This window comes from Elephas maximus, chromosome 13 (genome assembly GCF_024166365.1).
Source record: "Elephas maximus indicus isolate mEleMax1 chromosome 13, mEleMax1 primary haplotype, whole genome shotgun sequence".
NCBI classification, from domain to species: Eukaryota; Metazoa; Chordata; class Mammalia; order Proboscidea; family Elephantidae; genus Elephas; species Elephas maximus.
In genome coordinates this window covers 21,315,769-21,338,181 of record NC_064831.1, presented here as the reverse complement: position 1 = coordinate 21,338,181, position 22,413 = coordinate 21,315,769, and the positions used below count along the sequence as shown (strand labels likewise).

Here is a 22,413-nt window from a genome sequence, read left to right as displayed (position 1 = left end):
ATGATTGCAGGGCTGGAATTTCTCAGATACCCATGATTTTATTTATTTATTTGTTTTCTACCTTGGCTTCGTATTTGTTACCTAATTTTTTTTTTTTTTTAATAGTTGCAAGACAGTTTCTGTATTTTAGGCATCATATCATGTTCAAGGCAGCACAAAGGTGGAAGGCATGACAACAGCCCCATCCATCCCTTGTATCAGCAATGCTAGCACTACCAGAACCTCCTAAACAGGCTGCTATCTCATTGGCCAGAACTGTGTCACTTAGCCACCTAGAAAAAAGGCAGCTGGGGAAGAAAATATTTTGCTTTTCCAATGTCTGTAATGGAAGGGCAACAGAGAGAAGCAGGTTTTGTGAATTACTATTGAATGAGCAAACCAATAGTGTCTACCACACTTGGATTACAAATTAACATTTGTCCATTATACTAACAAAAACCTAGTTTTCCTTAAGTCTTTTTTTTTATTTTTTTTATTTTTTTAACTTTTATTGAGCTTCAAGTGAACGTTTACAAATCAAGTCAGACTGTCGCATATAAGTTTATATACACCTTACTCCGTACTCCCACTTGCTCTCCCCCTAATGAGTCAGCCCTTCCAGTCTCTCCTTTCGTGACAATTTTGCCAGCTTCCCACTCTCTCTATCCTCCCAGCCCCCCTCCAGACAGGAGATGCCAACACAGTCTCAAGTGTCCACCTGATATAAATAGCTCACTCTTCATCAGCATCTCTCTCCTACCCACCGTCCAGTCCCTTTCATGTCTGATGAGTTGTCTTCAGGAATGGTTCCTGTCCAGGGCCAACAGAAGGTTTGGGGACCGTGATCGCCGGGATTCCTCTAGTCTCAGTCAGACCATTAAGTATGGTCTTTTTGTGAGAATTAGGGGTCTGCATCCCACTGATCTCCTGCTCCCTCAGGGGTTCTCTGTTGTGCTCCCTATCAGGGCAGTCATCGGTTGTGGCTGGGCACCAACTAGTTCTTCTGGTCTCAGGATGATGTAGGTCTCTGGTTCATGGGGCCCTTTCTGTCTCTTGGGCTCTTAGTTATCATGTGACCTTGGTGTTCTTCATTCTCCTTTGATCCAGGTGGGTTGAGACCAATTGATGCATCTTAGATGGCCGCTTGTTAGCATTTAAGACCCCAGATGCCACATTTCAAAGTGGGATGCAGAATTTTCAAAATAGAATTATTTTGCCAATTGACTTAGAAGTCCCCTTAAACCATGGTCCCCAAACCCCCTGCCCTTGCTCCGCTGACCTTTGAAGTATTCAGTTTATCCCAGAAACTTCTTTGCTTTTGGTCCAGTCCAGTTGAGCTGACCTTCCATGTATCGAGTATTGTCCTTCCCTTCACCTAAAGCAGTTCTTATCTATTAATTAATCAGTAAAAAAACCTCTCCCACCCTCCCTCCCTCCCAGCCTCGTAACCACAAAAGTATGTGTTCTTCTCAGTTTATACTATTTCTCAAGATCTTATAATAGTGGTCTTATACAATATTTGTCCTTTTGCCTCTGACTAATTTCACTCAGCATAATGCCTTCCAGGTTCCTCCATGTTATGAAATGTTTCACAGATTTGTCACTGTTCTTTATCAATGCGTAGTATTCCATTGTGTGAATATACCACAATTTATTTACCCATTCATCCGTTGATGGGCACCTTGGTTGCTTCCAGCTTTTTGCTATTGTAAACAGAGCTGCAATAAACATAAACATGGGTGTGCATATATCTGTTCGTGTGAAGGCTCTTATTTCTCTAGGGTATATTCCGAGGAGTGGGATTTCTGGGTTGTATGGTAGTTCTATTTCTAACTGTTTAAGATAACGCCAGATAGATTTCCAAAGTGGTTGTACCATTTGACATTCCCACCAGCAGTGTATAAGAGTTCCAATCTCTCCGCAGCCTCTCCAACATTTATTTTTTTGTGTTTTTTGGATTAATGCCAGCCTTGTTGGAGTGAGATGGAATCTCATCGTCGTTTTAATTTGCATTTCTCTAATGGCTAATGATCGAGAGCATTTTCTCAAGTATCTGTTAGCTGCCTGAATATCTTCTTTAGTGAAGTGCGTGTTCATATCCTTTCCCAATTCTTGATTGGGTTGTTTGTCTTTTTGTGGTTGAGTTTTGACAGAATCATGTAGATTTTGGAGATCAGGCGCTGGTCTGAGATGTCATAGCTGAAAATTCTTCCCAGTCTGTAGGTGGTCTTTTTACTCTTTTGGTGAAGTCTTTAGATGAGCATAGGTGTTTGATTTTTAGGAGCTCCCAGTTATCTGGTTTCTCTTCATCATTTTTGGTAATGTTTTGTATTCTGTTTATGCCTTGTATTAGGGCTCCTAAGGTTGTCCTATTTTTTCTTCCATGATCTTTATCGTTTTAGTCTTTATGTTTAGGTCTTTGATCCACATGGAGTTAGTTTTTGTGCATGGTGTGAGGTATGGGTCCTGTTTCATTTTTTTGCAAATGGATATCCAGTTATGCCAGCACCGTTTGTTAAAAAGACTATCTTTTCCCCAATTAACTGACACTGGTCCTTTGTCAAATATCAGCTGCTCATCTGTGGATGGATTTATATCTGGGTTCTCAATTCTGTTCCATTGGTCTATGTGCCTGTTGTTGTACCAGTACCAGGCTGTTTTGACTACTGTGCCTGTATAATAGGTTCTGAAATCAGGTAGAGTGAGGCCTCCCACTTTCTTCTTCTTTTTCAGTAATGCTTTCCTTATCCGAGGCTTCTTTCCCTTCCATATGAAGTTGGTGATTTGTTTCTCTATCACATTAAAAAATGACATTGGAATTTGGATCAGAAGTGCATTGTATGTATAGATGACTTTTGGTAGAATAGACATTTTTACTATGTTAAGTCTTCCTATCCATGAGCAAGGTATGTTTTTCCACTTAAGTAAGTCCTTTTTAATTTCTTGTAGTAGTGCTTTGTAGTTTTCTTTGTATAGGTCTTTTACATCCTTGGTAAGATTTATTCCTAAGTATTTTATCTTCTTGGGGGCTACCGTGAATGGTATTGATTTGGTCATTTCCTCTTCGATGTTCTTTTTGTTGATGTAGAGGAATCCAAGTGATTTTTGTATGTTTATCTTATAACCTGAGAGTCTGCCAAACTCTTCTATTAGTTTCCGTGGTTTTCTGGAGGATTCCTTAGGGTTTTCTGTGTAAAAGATCATGTCATCTGCAAATAGAGATCATTTTACTTCCTCCTTGCCAATCCAGATGCCCTTTATTTCTTTGTCTAGCCTAATTGCTCTGGCTAGGACCTCTAGCACAATGTTGAATAAGAGCAGTGATAAAGGGCATCCTTGTCTGGTTCCCGTTCTCAAGGGAAATGCTTTCAGGTTCTCTCCATTTAGAGTGATCTTGGCTGTTGGCTTTGTATAGATGCCCTTTATTATGTTAAGGAATTTTCCTTCAGTTGCTATTTTGGTGAGAGTTTTTATCATAAATGGGTGTTGGACTTTGTCAAATGCCTTTTCTCCATCAATTGATAAGATCATGTGGTTTTTGACTTTTGTTTTATTTATATGGTGGCTTACATTAATGGTTTTTCTAATATTAAACCAGCCTTGTGGTATAAATCCCACTTGGTCTTGGTGGATTAATTTTTTGATATGTTGTTGAATTCTATTGGCTAGAATTTTGTTGAGGATTTTTGCATCTATATTCATGAGGGATATAGGTCTGTAATTTTCTTTTTTTGTGATGTCTTTACCTGGTTTTGGTGTCAGGGAGATGGTGGCTTCATAGAATGAGTTAGGTAGTATTCTGTCTTTTTCCATGCTTTGAAATACCTTTAGTAGTAGTGGTGTTAACTCTTCTCTGAAAGTTTGGTAGAACTCTGCAGTATAGCCATCCGGGTCAGGGTGTTTATTTGTTGAGAGTTCTCTGATTACTGTTTCAATCTCTTTTTTTGTTATAGGTCTATTTAGTTGTTCTACCTCTGATTGTGTTAGTTTAGGTAGGTAGTGTTTTTTCAGGAATTCATCCATTTCTTCTAGGTTTGCAAATTTGTTAGAGTACAATTTTTCGTAATAATCTGAAATGATTCTTTTAATTTCAGTTGGGTCTGTTGTGATGTGGCCGTTCTCGTTTCTTATTCGGGTTATTTGTTTCCTTTCCTGTATTTCTTTAGTCTGGCCAGTGGTTTATCAAGTTTGTTAATTTTTTCAAAGAACCAGCTTTTGGCTTTGTTAATTCTTTCAATTGTTTTTCTGTTCTCTAATTCATTTAGTTCAGCTCTTATTTTTATTATTTGTTTTCTTCTGGTGCCTGATGGGTTCTTTTGCTGCTCACTTTCTATTTGTTCAAGTTGTAGGGACAGTTCTCTGCTTTTGGCTCTTTCTTCTTTTTGTATGTGTGCATTTATCGATACAAATTGGCCTCTGAGCACTGCTTTTGCTGTGTCCCAGAGGTTTTGATAGGAAGTATTTTCATTCTTGTTGCATTCTATGAATTTCCTTATTCCCTCCTCATGTCTTCTATAACCCAGTCTTTTTTCAGGAGGGTATTGTTCAGTTTCCAAGTATTTGATTTCTTTTCCCTAATTTTTCTGTTATTGATTTCCACTTTTATGGCCTTGTGGTCTGAGAAGATGCTTTGTAATATTTCGATGTTTTGGATTCTGCAAAGGTTTGTTTTATGACCTAATATGTGGTCTATTCTAGAGAATGTTCCATGTGTGCTAGAAAAAAAAAGTATACTTTGCGGCAGTTGGGTGGAGAGTTCTGTATAAGTCAATGAGGTCAAGTTGGTTGATTGTTGTAATTAGGTCTTCCGTGTCTCTACTGAGCTGCTTACTGGATGTCCTGTCCTTCTCCGAAAGTGGTGTGTTGAAGTCTCCTACTATAATTGCGGAGGTGTCTATCTCACTTTTCAGCTCTGTTAAAATTTGATTTATGTATCTTGCAGCCCTGTCATTGGGTGCATAAATATTTAATATGGTTATATCTTCCTGGTCAATTGTTCCTTTTATCATTATGTAGTGTCCTTCTTTATCCTTTGTGGTGGATTTAAGTTTAAAGTCTATTTTGTCAGAAATTAATATTGCTACTCCTCTTCTTTTTTGCTTATTGTTTGCTTGATATATTTTTTTCCATCCTTTGAGTTTTAGTTTGTTTGTGTCTCTAAGTCTAAGGTGTGTCTCTTGTAGGCAGCATATAGACGGATCGTGTTTCTTTATCCAGTCTGAGACTCTCTGTCTCTTTATTGGTGCATTTAGTCCATTTACATTCAGCGTAATTATAGATAAGTAAGTGTTTAGTGTTGTCATTTTGATGCCTTTTTGTGTGTTGTTGACAATTTCATTTTTCCACTTACTTTTTTGTGCTGAGACATTTTTCTTTGTAAATTGTGTGATCCTCATTTTCATAGTATTTGACTTTATGTTTGCTGAGTCATTACGTTTTTCTTGGTTTTTATTTTGAGTTATGGAGTTGTTATACCTCTTTGTGGTTACCTTAATATTTACCCCTGTTATTCTAAGTAAAAACCTAACTTGTATTGTCCTATATCACCTTGTATCCCTCTCCATATGGCAGTTCTATGCCACCTGTATTTAGTCCCTCTTTTTGATTATTGTGATCTTTTACACATTGACTTCAATGATTCCCTGTTTTGAGCATTTTTTTTTTAATTAATCTTAATTTGTTTTTGTGATTTCCCTGTTTCAGTTGATATCAGGATGTTCTGTTCTGTGGCCTTGTGTTGTGCTGGTATCTGATATTATTGATTTTCTGACCATTTTCCTTTAGTATTTCTTGTAGCTTTGGTTTGGTTTTTGCAAATTCTCTAAGCTTGTGTTTATCTGTAAATATTTTAATTTCACCTTCATATTTCAGAGAGAGTTTTGCTGGATATATGATCCTTGGCTGGCAGTTTTTCTCCTTCAGTGCTCTGTATATGTCATCCCATTGCCTTCTTGCCTGCATGGTGTCTGCTGAGTAGTCTGAACTTATTCTTATTGATTCTCCCTTGAAGGAAACCTTTCTTTTATCCCTGGCTGCTTTTAAAATTTTCTCTTTATCTTTGGTTTTGGCAAGTTTGATGATAATATGTCTTGGTGTTTTTCTTTTTGGATCAATCTTAAATGGGGTTCGATGAGCATCTTGGATAGATATCCTTTCGTCTTTCATGATGTCAGGGAAGTTTTCTGTCAGCAGATCTTCAGCTATTTTCTCTGTGTTTTCTGTCCTCTCTCCCTGTTCTGGGACTCCAATCACACGCAAGTTATCCTTCTTGATAGAGTCCCACATGATTCTTAGGGTTTCTTCATTTTTTTAAATTCTTTTATCTGATTTTTTTTCAGCTATGTTGGTGTTAACTCCCTGGTTCTCCAGATGTCCCAGTCTGCATTCTAATTGCTCGAGTCTGCTCCTCTGACTTCCTATTGCGTTGTCTAATTCTGTAATTTTATTGTTAATCTTTTGGATTTCTACATGCTCTCTATGGATTCTTGCAACTTATTAATTTTTCCACTATGTTCTTGAATAATCTTTTTGAGTTCTTCAACTGTTTTTTCAGTGTGTTCCTTGGCTTTTTCTGCAGTTTGCCTTATTTCATTTCTGAGGTCATCCCTGATGTCTTGAAGCATTCTGTAAATTAGTTTTTTATTTTCTGTACCTGATAATTCCAGGATTGTTTCTTCATTTGGGAAAGATTTTGATTCTTTTGTTTGGGGGGTTGTAGAAGCTGTCATGGTCTGCTTCTTTATGTGGTTTGATATCGACTGCTGTCTCCAAGCCATCACTAAGATATTGTAGTGATTTATTTTATATTTGCTCACTGAGTCTTATCTTGTTTTGTTTTCTTTCAATATACATGGATGGGCTACTAGATTGTGCTGTCTTGATTGTTGTAGCCCTTGACTTACTTATGACCTATTACCAGCTGGTTTGGGCTGTTGCCAGATATATATGCCTGAGTCTATTCACTATTCTTGAGTAGAATCTGATTTTGGGTCATCAAGTGTGTGATGCACCCTAACACCTATCCGCCTTGAGAAGTAGTGGTGATAGTTGTGTGCACCAGATTCTATTAGCAGCTGGGGTTCACCCTCCGGGGGGGGCAGGATGCTGACAGGCTTCCCCCAAGTGTCAGTGAGGTAGGTGTGTCTCTATTCCTAAAGCACCTTGGTGGGAGGGCTCTGAAGCTGTGCCTTACGCCCCCAATGCAAGTACCTCTACAGATTGGTAGGTGTCACCCTCCTTAGACCCCTAAGGCAGGAGGCTAGGTGGTCTGGGGGGAGCTTCAGCCCTCAGTTCCCTGTTGTGGGTCAGTTAGGGCTCTGTTGAATAAGCAGAGATATCAGACCTGGGAAACTTGTTTTTCCAGTAAATCTGCTTAAAAAAAATGCAGTCAGATCCCTATCAGAAATGTCTTTGCATTATAATAGCCACCCTGTTCCCTGTAGGGATGAAAGCCCGAGGTATGGATCACATATGCTTGGCTGGAGCTGGTTCTGTGTTTTTAGTCCAATCAGGGAAGGATTTTTGGTCCCTGGGTTTTTTGTGGTTGCTTCTCTCCGGCTGGAAGAATGGGTTAGGAAAAGACAAAAAAAAGGGAAAAGAAAAGCTGCGGAGCCGGAGCCATTCTCCCTCTGGCTCAGGAAATTCCAATGTTAATGAAGCCGCCTGGGAATGGGAGGGGAGGGTTCAGAAAAACAGGAGAGAGTAGCACCCCAGAATATAGCCAAAGTTGCTTATCTTGCTTGGGATGACTATTTTATCTGACATTCCCAAGGGGCGTGTCGCCTATGTGTGCTGGCTGGGTAGAGATTGCCCCCCGAGGGTCTGGCCAGCAGAAGCTGCGGTCAGTTCCTCTGCTGCCAGTCCAAAGCCCAGCGTCAAGGTTCCCCGGTTGAGACGCTGCACTTCCAGCTCTAAAACCAGTCGCTGCCTCCCGGGGACTTCTCCTCCCGCCAGCCCTGTCACCGCACCACCTGCGTGGACCGGCTGGGCCCCCTCCCAGGGTCAGTTCAGGGGGTAGGTCTGCGCCCCGTGTTTGTGCTGTGACAGGATGTCCTGCTCAGCTCCCCTGTGCCCAGTCCAGAGCCCTGCGCCAAGGTTCCCTGGCTGGGACGCTGCACTCCTGGCTCCAAAACCAGTCACTGCCTCCCGGGGACTTCTCTTTCACTGCGCCGTCCCCGCGGACCAGCTGGGCCCCCTCCCGGCATCAGTTCAGGGGGGTAGGGCTGCACCCCGTGTTTGCGCTGTCACAGGATGTTGTGTTCAGCTCCCCTGCGCCCAGTCCTAAGCCCAGCGCCAAGGTTACCTGACTGGGATGCTGGCTCCGAGCTCCGAAAACAGTCGCTGCTTCCCTGTAGTTGTTTGTTCTCCGTCTCTGTCACTCAGGTCAACTCTTTAAATCTGTGTTTGTTGTTCCAGGTTCGTAGATTGTCATGTATGTGATCGATTCACTTGTTTTTCCGTGTCTTTGTTGCAAGAGGGATCCGAGGTAGCGTCTACCTAGTCGGCCATCTTGGCCCCCTCCTCTCCTTAAGTCTTTAACTTCAACTTATAAACCTTATTATCCTATTTATAAATCTTGTAGAATAAGAACAATCATCTTTACTTCCTGTTTCATTAATATTTAACTCAAGTGTAACAAACTGAACTTTTAACAGTCAGTCCCATTCAAGGCTAAATTAGTTATATATACTTCACTATTTTAAACTGCATTTTAAATGTAATGATTAAATTTGTTTTAAATATTTTAAATACTTAATCTAGCAAACAAAACCTTTTCAATTGCTTAAAAACTCTGTAATAAATTTTAAATGTAGTAAATCTTAAGTTCTCTTAAATATCCAATACTGCTTATAAACTTAGTTTTATATACTTTTCAATATAAAATCATGTTTAAATACAATTATCCATTTTTAATTGAAACTAGTAGGCTGTTATTCTTTTATTGCCTGATTCTCTTAAACATTAAAAATATTTAAACACCCAATTAGCAGATATTATTCCTACATTAAAATACAGTATAAACACTATATATATATGTATATATATATATATAAAATTGATCTCATCATCTCTATATTTAATTGTAAAATTTATAATGCTTGAAAATACACGTATCCATTAAGGGAAGAATTTTACCATACCAGATGAACAGGGGTCTCTTCTCAAACAACCTGAGGTTAACTCAGCCAACAGTTTTTTTTACAGGACACAGCATCTGGAGTTTCTTATGTATCCTGGTGATTCTACCTGTAGTTTCATCGGTAGGGAATTCTAAGTGCACTCCCTTTGGTGGCAGTTGGTTTCAAAGTCCACCTCCACTGTGTTCAAGTTAGTCGTATTCAAGAAAAATTTTATTTACATATATATGTATATATATATATATGAGCCCTGGTGGTGCAGTGGTTAAAGCACTCAGCTGCTAACCCAAAGGTCAGCAGTTCCAACCTACCAGCTGCTCTGTAAGAGAAAGATGTGGCAGTCTGCTTTGATAAGGATTACAGCCTTGGAAATCCAATGGGACAGTTCTACTCTGTCCAAAAGGTCACTATGAGTTGGAATCAACTTGATGGCAGTGGGTTTGGTTTTGGGGTTTTTTTGGTATATATAAAACCAAACCAAAAAAATACCAAACCCATTACTGTTGAGTCAATTCTGACTCATAGTGACCCTATAGGACACAGTAGAACTGCCCCACAGGGTTTTCAAGGAGTGGCTGGTGGATTCGAACTGCCTTAACCAGGTCTCATTTGGTACATATATGTGTGTGTGTGTGTGTGTGTGTGTGTATATATATATATATATGAATATGTCTCAGAGATTTTATTTAGCACAGTACCAATGAGAGAACCAATAAGATGTTACAACCCATTGGAAGGAGAATTCAAAAAACACACACGTTGTATTTTTACACAAATAATGTGTACCTTCTACATTTGTTTGCCAATTGTGCCCAGCAAATGTAAAAAAAAAAAAAAAAAAATTGGCATAGTGGAGCTTACAAAAATACCTCGAAGTATGATAGGAGGGCACGGTTGGCAAACAAATGAAGAAGGTGCATGTTATTTGCATAAAACCCGAAAAAACCCACTGCCGTCGAGTCGATTCCGAATCATAGCGACCCTATAGGACAGAGTAGAGCCCCAAGGAGCGCCTGGCGGATTCGAACTGCCAACCTCTTGGTTAGCAGCCATAGCACTTAACCACTACACCACCAGGGTTTCCTATTTGCATAAAAATGTGGTATACAGATCCATAGGCTATGCTGAAATAAACTTCCTTAATAGATGCAAAACTGACCAATATCCACTGGACAATAATCAGTTGTATCTCCATCACACATTCTATGAGCAAACATAGTTTGCTGCACTGTAAATTTTCTACAATTTACAGAGTTATAAATAGCTCAAAGACAATGTAAACTGGAGACAATGTGGCACAATAATCCTGATCTTTGTTGCCCATTTCAGCCTTTCACAATTTTTCTGGCCTACCATTACCTCATTTATCCATAACCTTTTTCAACTTTATGACCTAATTAGATAGTAGGCTGAGTTCTGTGCCTCCAACGAAGGTGTAGCCAACTTCTTCACTAATTTCTTCACTGCCTGGTTAAATTCCTTCTTTTCTTATTCCTTCTGTCTGGTAGGACCACGATTCTGTTTTTGTGGAATCCTCATAGATTCTGAGTATCTCCTGCTTTTCTCTGACTCTGCCTGTACTCACAGCACTGGAGACACACCACAGATACCTCATGAGCTTAGATTCTTCTTACTCTTTCATTCTTGTGATTCTCGATTTCTTTGATACTTTTGATTTTCAACTCCCAATATGTAATATATTTATTTAGTATTCTGTGCCAGGACATTGAAGCTCCCTCTCAGGAGTTGGTAAGCATGGCATACTGGCTGGTCAGTAGCAAGTTTTCTTACCATAGCACACCCTATTCCAATCTTAGTTATCGATATCCCCAGTATAAATTTACTAGATTATCAAAATTCAATGCTCTGAGTCAGTCAGCATTCTGATTTTACTAATCCAGTTATTGATTTTCCCAACCGACACACTTATAGATCCTAAGTATGACAATTCAAATGCAAAACTATTCAAAAGCTGACCTTTCAACCACACCTGAATGGTTCTATCCAATGCAACTAGTAACCCTTCACATTCTAATAACAGTATCTTTTCAAATTCCCACCCGTATTCTCACAGTTCCACACGTAAAAATCCTTTGGAAAAGCTTGTGGGGAGAAGCTGCCTTGTAAGGAGGTCTGAGCTGCCTTATAAGGAGATCTGAGATAGTAAGATCTGAGCTGGTAAGATCCTAGGTATGGGTATTCAAACATTTGGAAGAAGGCTGTTACCCTGTAGGTGGACGAAGTAAGAGATAAAAAGGTTGAGGGGAGATCCAAACTCTAAGGAAAGTTACAGCCAAGGGAGGCTGGAAGTTACACAGGGATGAAAAAGTTGAACCTCCTATAGCACCACAGCTAGAGAGACTTTTTGAGAAGTGTCAGTCTGAAAGGATAGTTAGATAATTTGCACTGAAGTATAAAGTCTTTTCTATCTCACTCCTTTAAAATTGTCAACCACGGTTAACTCAGGGCAAAACAGACAGCACTCGGGTCAGCTGGAGAGCTGGGTCACACCACCATAATTCATCTTAGGAAACATGAAAATATACCAAGATCTTCACCGGGGTTAACTCAGGGCAAAACAGACAGCACTCGGGTCAGCTGGAGAGCCGGGTCGCACTGCCGTCGCATGCTTACTTGCTCCACTAGGAACTATTACTTCTGTACCTCTTCGGGCATACTTTTCCAGAGGGACTCAATTTTTTTTCTATTTATTAGTGCTATTACAGTATGGCTATTTGTTGTTCTTAAGGATATAATTCTATGAGAAATCACAGTAAAAGGAAAAAAAAACTTTCCCACATCTAATTTTTTATAACTTTCTAGCCACTTGCCCTTCTAATTCTCTTCCTGAAAACTTGGGTCTAAAAGCCGTTTGGTGGTTCAAAGCAGGGTATTCATCCATGCTGGGGGTAATAGAGGAGCCACGGAGGCCCAGAGAGGAATTCTGGAACCCAAGTGGGGTGAGGAGCTTGTCCATAGGGAGAGCTGGTGGCAGGCACTGTAAAGAAACGTGACAATTAAATGCAAATAATGATTCTTACCTAGGTCCTTCTACTCTAAAGGACATTTTTGGGCAATTTGTGAAACTAGAATGAGTTCTGAGATTTAAATGGTAGTAATGTATCAATAAAAGAGCCCTGGTGGTGCAGTGGTTAAGTGCTTGGCTGCTAACCAAAAGGCCGGCTGTTTGAACCCACCAGCTGCTCTGTGGGAGGAAGATGTAGCAGTCTGCTTCTCTAAAGATATGAATCTTGGAAACCCTATGGGGCGGTTCTCTCCTTCAGGGTCACTATGAGTCAGAATTCACTTGATGGCAATGAGTTTTGGTTTTGGTATGGTATCAATGCTAATTTCCTGGTTTTGTGGTTCTACTGCGGTTATGTAGAAGAATGTCCTTGCTTGTGGGAAATACACACTAAAGTGCTTAGGAGTGGTGGCACATCAGGTCAGCAACTCACTCTGAAATGGATCAGGGTGAAAAAAGTTCTTTACACTGTACTTGCAACTTCTCTGTAAGCTTGAGATAATTTCAAAATAAAAAATCACTTAAAAAAATATCGCTTCCTATTTCAGATTTCTAATACGTCTGTTGAATCATAATATTATGAAAATGTAGGACTGATTTCATGACACAATCGTAGAAAAGCTGTATCTACCTCCAAATATAAATTTAAAAAAATAGAAAGGACATAAAAGCATAACATTCATAAAAGTAAATTATTAGGAGAAGACTCTTCAAGACAGCAGCATGAAAACAGAGGCAGCCATGTCTAATTAAAATACCTCCAAACAGTGTCTCTGGGTGAAGGCTGACAATTCATCAAAGGGTTTTTCCGAAAACATCAATTTTTGAAGTGTATTCCTAAAAAAATCAACCTCAACGCAGATCAATGTATTTATATGTACACTTGAAATCTCAGAAGTGTGTGATGTCCTAGAATTGATGTCCTCTGGCATACAAGTATATTGTTTTGACTTTGTTTTAATCAATTGGTTGAAAGAATATCAATAAATAATTTTTAAATAATTTCACAAGTGAGAACACTCTTTACAGCATAACTCATTATTACATAAATTTCACTATTTCCTTCATCAAATTATGCACTCTGCAACAACAGTGCGCAGCCAAAGTCTGTTACAGATGAGTCACTTCTCTATGAGAATGTTGCATGCCCTATTATTAAAAAGTCCCATTGTATTTTACAAATGAAATGGTTACTTTCATTGTTTTCATGCACTAACATAGACTGTAAATATATTTTTACATAATAAACTATTTATTGACTGTTCAAACTATTCTGTTTTTATTTTCTTCATAACTTACGAATATTCTAGAAATTTCCAAAGATTTACAAACTTAGTAAGGATAATGAGCAACAGGGTTATATTTGGAGTTTACAATAATCTTTGAAATTATATAAATCTGAGATTAAAAAGTGGCATAGTTACCCTTCGATGTCAGAATACAACAGCCATGTAGAATGTTACCAACTATTGGTCCATTTCCATTCCTTTTTTAATACCTTCCATGGAACAATTCTTACTGCTTAAATTATATCACTTTTTCTATTGAACAAGTAATTTGCAGGGTCCTTAACAAATAAAAAAACTAAAAATTTTTTTTTTTTTTTTAACAAATAATGACCCAGACTTCATTTACAATGAGTTATTCCTTGCAGGGTGGGGAGATAAGATTAAAACGCTCAGCACAATTTGAGCACCAGTAAGTGCTGAAATTGAACTAATTGCTTGTTGGTGTAGATTGGAAGTTTGCTGGGAAAGATTAATGTGAACTGCTTTCTGAAGTCCCAAAGTTTTCATGGTCCTCCTCATTCTAGTTAATATTTCTTTATAGAGGTATAAATATATAAAGTCAGATGATATTCCAAAACTTTAATTTTAAAAGTAGTTTTTGGTCTTCACCACACATTCTTCCTTAGGAAAATGGATTACAAATGGTGACTAATTTCCACCCCCCCAAAAAAGAATGAATTATCTGTCTTAATAGTAGTATACTCTTACCTATCTGAAAGCAGTAAAATTTGAAGCAGGAATTCCAACAAGGCTGGAGCCCGAATATTGGGGGAAAGTGATGGTGATGACAGTGTTGTTCCAGGAATTGGGGAATAGATGAGAAACCTAACGGGGCCTCTGCAATGAGAATGGGGCCTTGAGAAGGCCAAGCGGTGGTGAATGGAACTGGGTGTTGAGCTAAGTTAGAAAGCTCATGTGGTGAAAATCTCGTAGATGTGATGGAAATGGGGAAAGTGAGCCGTATCCCTTCTTACACCCTACTGTACAGCACCAGAGGATCTCGGTAATGGCACTCCATGCGCCTAGCTTCTCAAGCCAATTCAGTAAATTCTGTCCATTCTGCCTCTAAACTACATCTCAAATGTGTCCGCTTTTCTCATATGAAGCGGCACCATCATCTCTCACCCAGATGACTAGACTGACAACCCAGCTTTCACTTTCTCCCTCCCTAATCTCCTACCCACTGACACCCCACCCTTAGCAGCCAGGGTGATCTTACTAAAATACACATGTTTCCCAAGTGGTCTCTTGGCATTTTAAATAATATCCAAACTCCTTAACTCGACCACAAGATACCTTTCAACCTCATCAATGCAGCTCGTATTACTCGCCCTTGCTCACTCTGCTCTTGTAGCAATCTTCCGTTCCCTGATCCTCTGCCTGAGCCTCTCCGTCACCATTTCAACCAGCCTCACCACTTTCCACCTCCCCCATGCCCACTGCTGATTTCCTCCTCTTCTTCCTTTAGGTTTCTGCTTAAATGGTACCTTGTTACAGAACCCGCCCCCCACTAACTCCCCTTGTATAAAGCCCCAGCACTCAGTTATGTTCCATTGCAGAACCTGTTTTCTTTCCTTTTGAAACTCTCATAATTGTAATAATTAGTTGACCTGTTTGATGTGTATCTTCCCTGCTGGATGGTAATCTCCATGAGGGCAGGAATTCTATTTCATTCAATGCTGCATGCTAGGCCCTCCCATATAGGAACTATTCAAAAAATGAATGAACACATGGCACATGCTTTGTCTTCTTCCTCCTTTAGTACCAGACTAGCCTTGATTCTAAGCCATTAGTAAGAGTGCAATAAACTCCTGATTTTTAGAATGATTGCTGAAAAGAAATTTAAGGAGAAGAAGGGTATCGAGCTGAACTATAAAGGATGAGCATACATTTCATAGAAAAAGATGGATGTGGAAGACATTCCAGGTGGGAAACAGCATGAACAGAGGCAAAGAGAGGAGAATCCTGGCAACTCTGGGAGACATGGAAATGAACATTTTATTTGGGTTGGAGGTTCTTGGAAAGTAGTTCGCATCAGATTAGTAAGTAAAGTGAGGCTGCCATATGGAGAGTGGTACATATCAGGATGAGAAGGCCAATTGTCTATGACATGATGTCTTTGTATTACCTTTTTCAAATACTGTGTCTTCTCTCTCCTTTTCATCACAGTTGCTCACGGGAGTGGACAGGATGCCAAGTGCTCCCTTGGCTATTTCCCCTGTGGGAATATCACAAAGTGTCTGCCTCAGTTTCTTCACTGCAACGGTGTGGATGATTGTGGAAATCGGGCCGATGAGGACAACTGTGGTGAGTGAAGCCAGCTGTAGTCACAGCAAGAAGCAAAAAGACTTGTGAACGGGCAAAAGGACTGAGGGGAAGTCACTGAGACTCCTTTTAACAAAAAGATAAATGGGAAAAGAGAAAACTGAATTTAAATATAAAATATATGTTGCTTAAGGAAATCTTACATTTATTTCATTAGCTTAAATGAAATTTATTTCTATGGAATAGTATGGCAGACAGTATTTCAGGAAAATAGTTATTGCATGTATAGTATTTTAACCCAGAAAACCTGTCTCTTACCGGCAGAATGGTATAGAAATTGAGAATATGGACTTTAGAGCCAGACTGCCAGGGTTTGAACCAGGATTCAATAATAACCAATTATGTAAACTTGACAACAAACCCATTGCCGTGGAGTTGATTCTGACTCATAGCAATCCTATAGGACAGAGTAGAATTGCCCCATAGGGTTTCCAAGGAGCCACTGGTGGATTTGAACTACCAACCTTTTGATTAGCAGCCGAGCTCTTAACTGCTACACCGCCGTGGTATAGTTTTAACCAGCTTTACCTGTATCTCGTGGCCCTGGTAGCACAGTAGTTAAGAGCTCAGGCTGCTAACCAAAAGGTCAGCAGTTCAAATCCACCTGCCACTCCTTGGAAAACTTATAGGTCAGTTCTACTCTGTCCTATAAAAAAAAAAAAAAAAAAAATAGGGTCACTATAAATTAGAATTGACTTGATGGTGATGGGTTGGTTTTTTTTTTTTTTTAATGCAAGTGTTAGATGCTATTATTCTTTCTTTACTTTTGCTTACAACAGTTAAAGAGGGAAAGTGAGGCCTCCTACAAGAGAAAAAATAATATGTAAGCTCAATTTAGCCAGCAACCATACCTATGATCTTCTAAAGTCAATAGTGAGACTTCCAGTCAACCAGAGCACCTGGGGAAACTTGGCTTTCAGTTAGAATTTGTTAAAATTTCTGCAGCCTTGAAAACACAAATTTATAAAAGAACTTGAACTGCCAGAATTTGACTCACTATAGAAATAAGAGTCTTGGTTAATATTATAAAATAATAAGCTTTCTTGCTCATAGAGAAATAAGGTTCTATTTTTGGAGGACAAAATCATGCAAAACAGTGTTAGTTTTCAAAGTTCTACATAACTAACTGCTACACTAAAGAAGCCTTGCAGTCATCACTGCCTCAAGTATTACTCACTTTTTAAGGCACCACCTCGGAAAAATTAAACTTTTTAGTCTAGAACATTATCTCTAGGTGGTAGCAGTAGACCAAGCAGACCCACAGTACATAAACTTGTGAGCTTAAGCTGCAAGTCCCTTTCATTTGGTTAGCTATGTGTTTTTCTCTTTTAAAAAGAAAATGGCTTGTTAATATAACTTAATACTAAGCAAATCCTTAAAAAAAAAAATCTGGAAGAATTATCTGCCCGCTGCCAACCGCTTGTCCTCAACCTGCTGGCAATGCAGATAGGGAGTCCTAGATATTGTATTGTGATAGCTTCCCACTGGCAACCAATGGAAAAGGCAGGAGGAAGCAGGAAAAGAAACCTAGTAGGAGCAGCAAGTTCACCCCAAAAGCAGTTTCTCAGTGAAAAAAATCTGGAAACTCTGGCTTTGGTGCTAATTTTAAAGAGACCAAGTAACAATTCTTCAAGTAATAATCCTTGAAGTCATGCAACTTTCTCATGCATGCATTGTGTTGTTGTTCTTGTTGGGTGTCCTTGAGTCTCAACTCCACGTGACAGAGTAAAACTGCCCATAGGGTTTCCAAGCCTGAGCTCTTTACAGAAGCAGGCTGCCACACCCTTCTCCCTGGAGTGGCTGGTGCGTTAGAACTGCCAGTCTTTCGGTTACCAGCTTAACCACCATGCCACCATGGCTCTTGATGCATTGTATTACCTCCATCCAGCAAATTCAGACAAAGGTAATACAACATTGAGGTTTACAGATAGAGACTGCGGTTGAAAATCTGGCTATGAAGGAAGTAAAACTGGCTGCTCTCTTACCTATAAAAATGGGAACAATAAGAGTATCTGTCCACGGAGTGTTAAAACGACTTAGTAAGATAATGTATCTAAGATGCTTAACAGGGTACATGGCATATAGACGTTATTTAGTTAACTATTGTAGTCCCTGGGTGATGCAAACAGTTACTGCTAACCAAATGATTCACAGTTCAAATCTACCCAGCAAGGCCACATAAGAAAGGCCTGGCGATTTACTTTCGTAAGATTACAGCCAGAAAAATCCTACACAGCACAGTTCTACTCTGAAATACTTGGGATCACCATGAATTGGAATCAATATGAGAGCAACAGGTTTGGTTTAGTTAGCTACTAAACCCATTGCCTTCGCGTGGATCCCAATTTATAGTGACCCTAACAGGGTAGAACCGCCTAATAGAGTTTCCAAGATTACTCTTTACAGAAGCAGATTGCCACATCTTTCTCCCAAGGAGTGGCTGATGGGTGCAAACCACTGAACTTTTGGTTAGCAGCTGAGCACTTAACCAATGCTATATAATAAACTTAGTGGATTAAATAATAGCCATTTATTTAGCTCATAATTCTGTAGATCAGCAGCTTAGGCTGGACTCGGCTGAGATCAGCTGGGCAGTTCTGGTTTCAGCTGAAATTTCTCCTGCATCTGCAGTCATCTGTGGATCAGCTTCATTATGGTGCCTGGGACCTTGGCTGGGATATTTGGGATGACTCCACTCTAAACCAAACTAGTTGCTGTTGAGTTGATTCCAACTCATAGCGATCCTGTAGAACAGAGTAGAACTGCCCCATAGGGTTTTCAAGGAGTTGCTGGTGAATTCGAACTGCCAACCTTTTGGTTAGCAACCAAGCTCTTAACATGTGTTTTCTTATCCTCCAGAAGGCTAGCCCAAACTTGTTCTAATGGTGGACACATGACACCCAACCATGCAAGTGGAAGCATGCATGCCTCCTTGAAGTCTAGGCTCAGAACTGGCCCACTATCTCTTCCAAGTCATTGCCAAAGCACGTCACCAGGCAAGCCCTGTTCCAAAAGGTGGGAAATAGGCCCCCACCTTCAATGGGAGGTGCTACAAAGTCTCACTGCAAGGCGCATGGATCCAGTAAGGGCAATAATTGCACCCACTGTTGCAAAACCTACCACAGCTGATATTATAACTGCTTTTCTTACCAACAACTCTCGGTGACTCAGAGTCCAGCTTGCGTGGCTGTAGGAAGCCCACTCTGTTAAACAATTTAAAAATTCCTGGGAACAACCATGGGTTGCTTATTTACTTATTGAAACAGTAGCTGACACCTGAAGGCATAATAGTTTTCTACACTCTTGATTTTGCAGTTTTGTGTATATGAATGTGTGTGCGCTCGTAGGTATGTGTATATATGCGTGCATGTGTATTCTGCTGATTGGGGTACTTGGGAAATGGGTGAGTTTTCCCACTTCTTCTGAAAATATACCTAAAGTTTGTTATTTAGGGAGATAAAATGTGCAGATTTCTGCATTTAGCCCTTTATTATGTTCATTACCTTAAATGCTGATGAATTTTAACAGAAAGCAATATAGTAGTAGGAAAAACATAAAGTTCTGTTTGTACTTAGATTTTACTTCTGACAACAAGCATTGGTTTAATTCTTGTGAAAACAGTACTTAAACAGGACAAAAATCTGGTTAGAAATGTATCTGCCTACAATGGTTTCTCCTTTTTCCTCTTTCACTTTCTGGTGGACTTTTTCTTCCTTGCAGGGTTTTTTCTGCCCTCCGCTGGTCTAGACCTCTGTCTGTCTCTCATCTCCCTCTTCCAGTCTGCCTCGTAGACTGTCTCCCAGCCCCTTTTACTCTGTCTCAACTTCCCTTTCTCTCCCATGCTTACCTCTTCCCCTATTTCTTTTCTCTTTCAAACCAAGTCACCACCATATTCATAAATTAGGATTTAATCATTATTTAGCTCACTTCATTGATTTTATAAGTTGGCTGTTACAACCATTTAGGAATCTGTACTCAAAAGAAAACAAACTCTTGACCATTACTTTTCATTTTTATGTGGCAGTAATCGATTGCTGCTATCCCAACCTCTTGGGCTAAGTGTTTCTGAATAGTGGTTTGTATCTTATAGTCAATGGACTCTTTGAGACACAAGAACCTTCGGTGGGTCTGTGAACCACCTGAGAACTGTTTGTAAAATGGCGTGTACTTGTGTACATGTGCATTTTCAATGAGAAAGGTGTCCGTAACTATCAGCTTTGCAAAAACGATTTGTAGTATTAAAAGGCAAAGAGTTTCCCCATCTCTGCCATTGGCTAAAATAGAAATCTCCTAACAAACTGTTTAATCCTGCGCGGGGGCGGGGGCGGGGGGAGAAAAACCTGTTGCCATTGAGCCGACTCCAACTCATAGCGATTGTAGAGGACAGAGTAGAACTGCCCCCTAGGGTTTCCAAGGAGCGGCTGGTGGGTTGGAACTGCCGACCTTTGGGTTAGCAACTGAACACCTAACCACAGCACCACCAGGGCTCCCACTCCGAAAGGTATGAACATAAAATGTTATATTGCCAGTAGTTCAGAAAACAATCGCAGCAACAACAACTTGTCCACACTTACTTTGATTTCTTTTAAAATGGGAACAGTTAGAGGGTTGTAGGAAGATCCCTCAACTTTTAGGTATGTCCCAAGTTTCTCATTTATGAAACAGGGATAATAAACTTATTGTGAGAATTAAGTGAGATGCATGTGTAAAAATGCTTGCCGTATAATTTTAAAACATAACAAGCAAAAGCAGTTGTCCCCAAGTCTTCTCTGACTCATGGCAACCCCCTGTGTGTCAGAGTAGAGCTGTGCTCCATGGGGTTTTCGATGGCTGATTTTTTCAGAAATGGAACACCGGATCTGTCTTCGGAAACACTTCCGGATGAACTCCAGCCACCAACCTTTTGGTCAGTAAATCCACGAACCCAAACCCGTTGCCACCGAGTGGATTCTGACTCATAGCATTATTACCCAAGCATTTAACCATTTGTACCACCCAGGAACTTGGCATATAATAAACCAAAGCAAACCTTTGCTATCAAGTCAATTCCAACTCATAGGGACCCCATGAGTTACAGAGTAGAACTGCTCCATAGTGTTTTCTCGGCTGTAATCTTTACAGAAGCAGGCCTTTCTTCCGTGGTGCCACTGAAGGGGTTCAAACCACCAACCGTTAGGTTAGTAAATGAGCACTAGCCACTTGTGCCATCCAGGGACTTCTCATACGGTAGGCAATCAATAAATGTGTGCAGGTCAGATTACTGACTATCATATGGGGCAGGTACCCTGGAGTTCTTTTCAGTCCTATTCCTGAAGGTGCTTATATTTGATTTAATTGGACTCTAAACCAAGGACGTATGAAGCAAGTTGAGTCGAGATAGCACAAGCAATCTGTTAGTAAGGCACCTGCCAATTTGTTGGCTTAGGGACTTATGGCATGAGTGGGGAATGGTGGTGTTACCACAGACTTTTATAAAAATGGAATATTGAAGAGCTCAAGCTCTAGCTATATGTGCATTAAAATACTCCAGACATCGTCATATGAAAATGAGCTGCATGTGTGTATGTGTGCATGTGTCTTCTATTTGTTTAATCGACTAATACTGATAATTAGAAACACAGGTGATATTTGAAAAGCAATTATTATGAAAACATTTTCATTAGACAAAAAGCGTTTACATTTTAAGACACTCTTTCTTCCCTATGGTCAATATTTGAAAACTCCTGCTTCCAGTTTTGGAATTAATACCATCTTCATTTGCCATTCTCAATGTTTGGAAACCCCCAAGACTAGTTTTAGAAGTATGGGGAAAATCATAAGTCACTCTTATGAAGAGATGTCTGTAGAACAAATACTATTTCAAACAGTTACCGGTGTTCTTATGCCAGAATCACTTAACTCTCCTAAAATTGACCTTGACCGCCTGATCTCCAGATGTAGTCCCCAAACCAAACCCATCAGTGTCACCCAGGAACTTGCTGGAAATGCAAATTCCCAGCACATCTCAGACCTACTGAATCAGACATGCTGCTGGTGACTCAGTCTTCTGCTGCAACCAGCTCTTCAGGTCATTCTAATGCCCACTAACTGTTGAGGACCACTGACCTAAACAAGTGAGCAAAAACTAGGAATTTATGCAAAGTGGTAGCAACAGCAGAAATAAAATGAGAATCAAGTTTTCAATAGGGTATGAAAGCATTCTTCAACTTGCAAATAAACTCCACTATTTTTTTTTTTATTATCAATTAGCTGAGATTTGTTGCATTTCTATAAGAAAAGCTGACACTCTACCAGCTGTTGTCATTTAGAAATACAAAAAAAAAAAAAAAATTTTGTGAACTCTGTGCAAAACTTCAAAGATGGCTGCTTGGCATGCTGCTGCTGACCACAGGTGAGTAGGTTGGAACTTGTCAGGACAGTGGCAGAATTTCATCACCATCTTTAGGGTTCAGGTGGTAAAATTATGAGATATAGTAATTTTTGCTTGTTCCTCTTTGCTTTAATTTTCTTTGCCAGCTGTGTGTGATGTATGTGTGTGTGTGTTTCATTTTATAATATCTGGATAATTCATGCTCTCAGTTAATTCATTTTTAAAATATCCTTATTTAAATTCTGTTTAATGCTAATTAAGTCAGAAAGTTGATTCTTTTCAGAATAT

General features: G+C 39.6%; 1 protein-coding gene across 1 annotated transcript in view; it reads left to right on the top strand.

Annotated features, from left to right (window-relative positions):
* Nucleotides 1-22,413, top strand: part of RXFP1 (relaxin family peptide receptor 1) — a 134,634-nt gene that overhangs the window by 3,745 nt on the left and 108,476 nt on the right. Inside the window, exons 2-3 of the mRNA XM_049852805.1 lie at nt 11,689-11,846; nt 15,600-15,737. Of these exons, the coding sequence (XP_049708762.1) occupies nt 11,689-11,846; nt 15,600-15,737 (296 nt within the window). The remainder of the gene's footprint in view (nt 1-11,688; nt 11,847-15,599; nt 15,738-22,413) is intronic.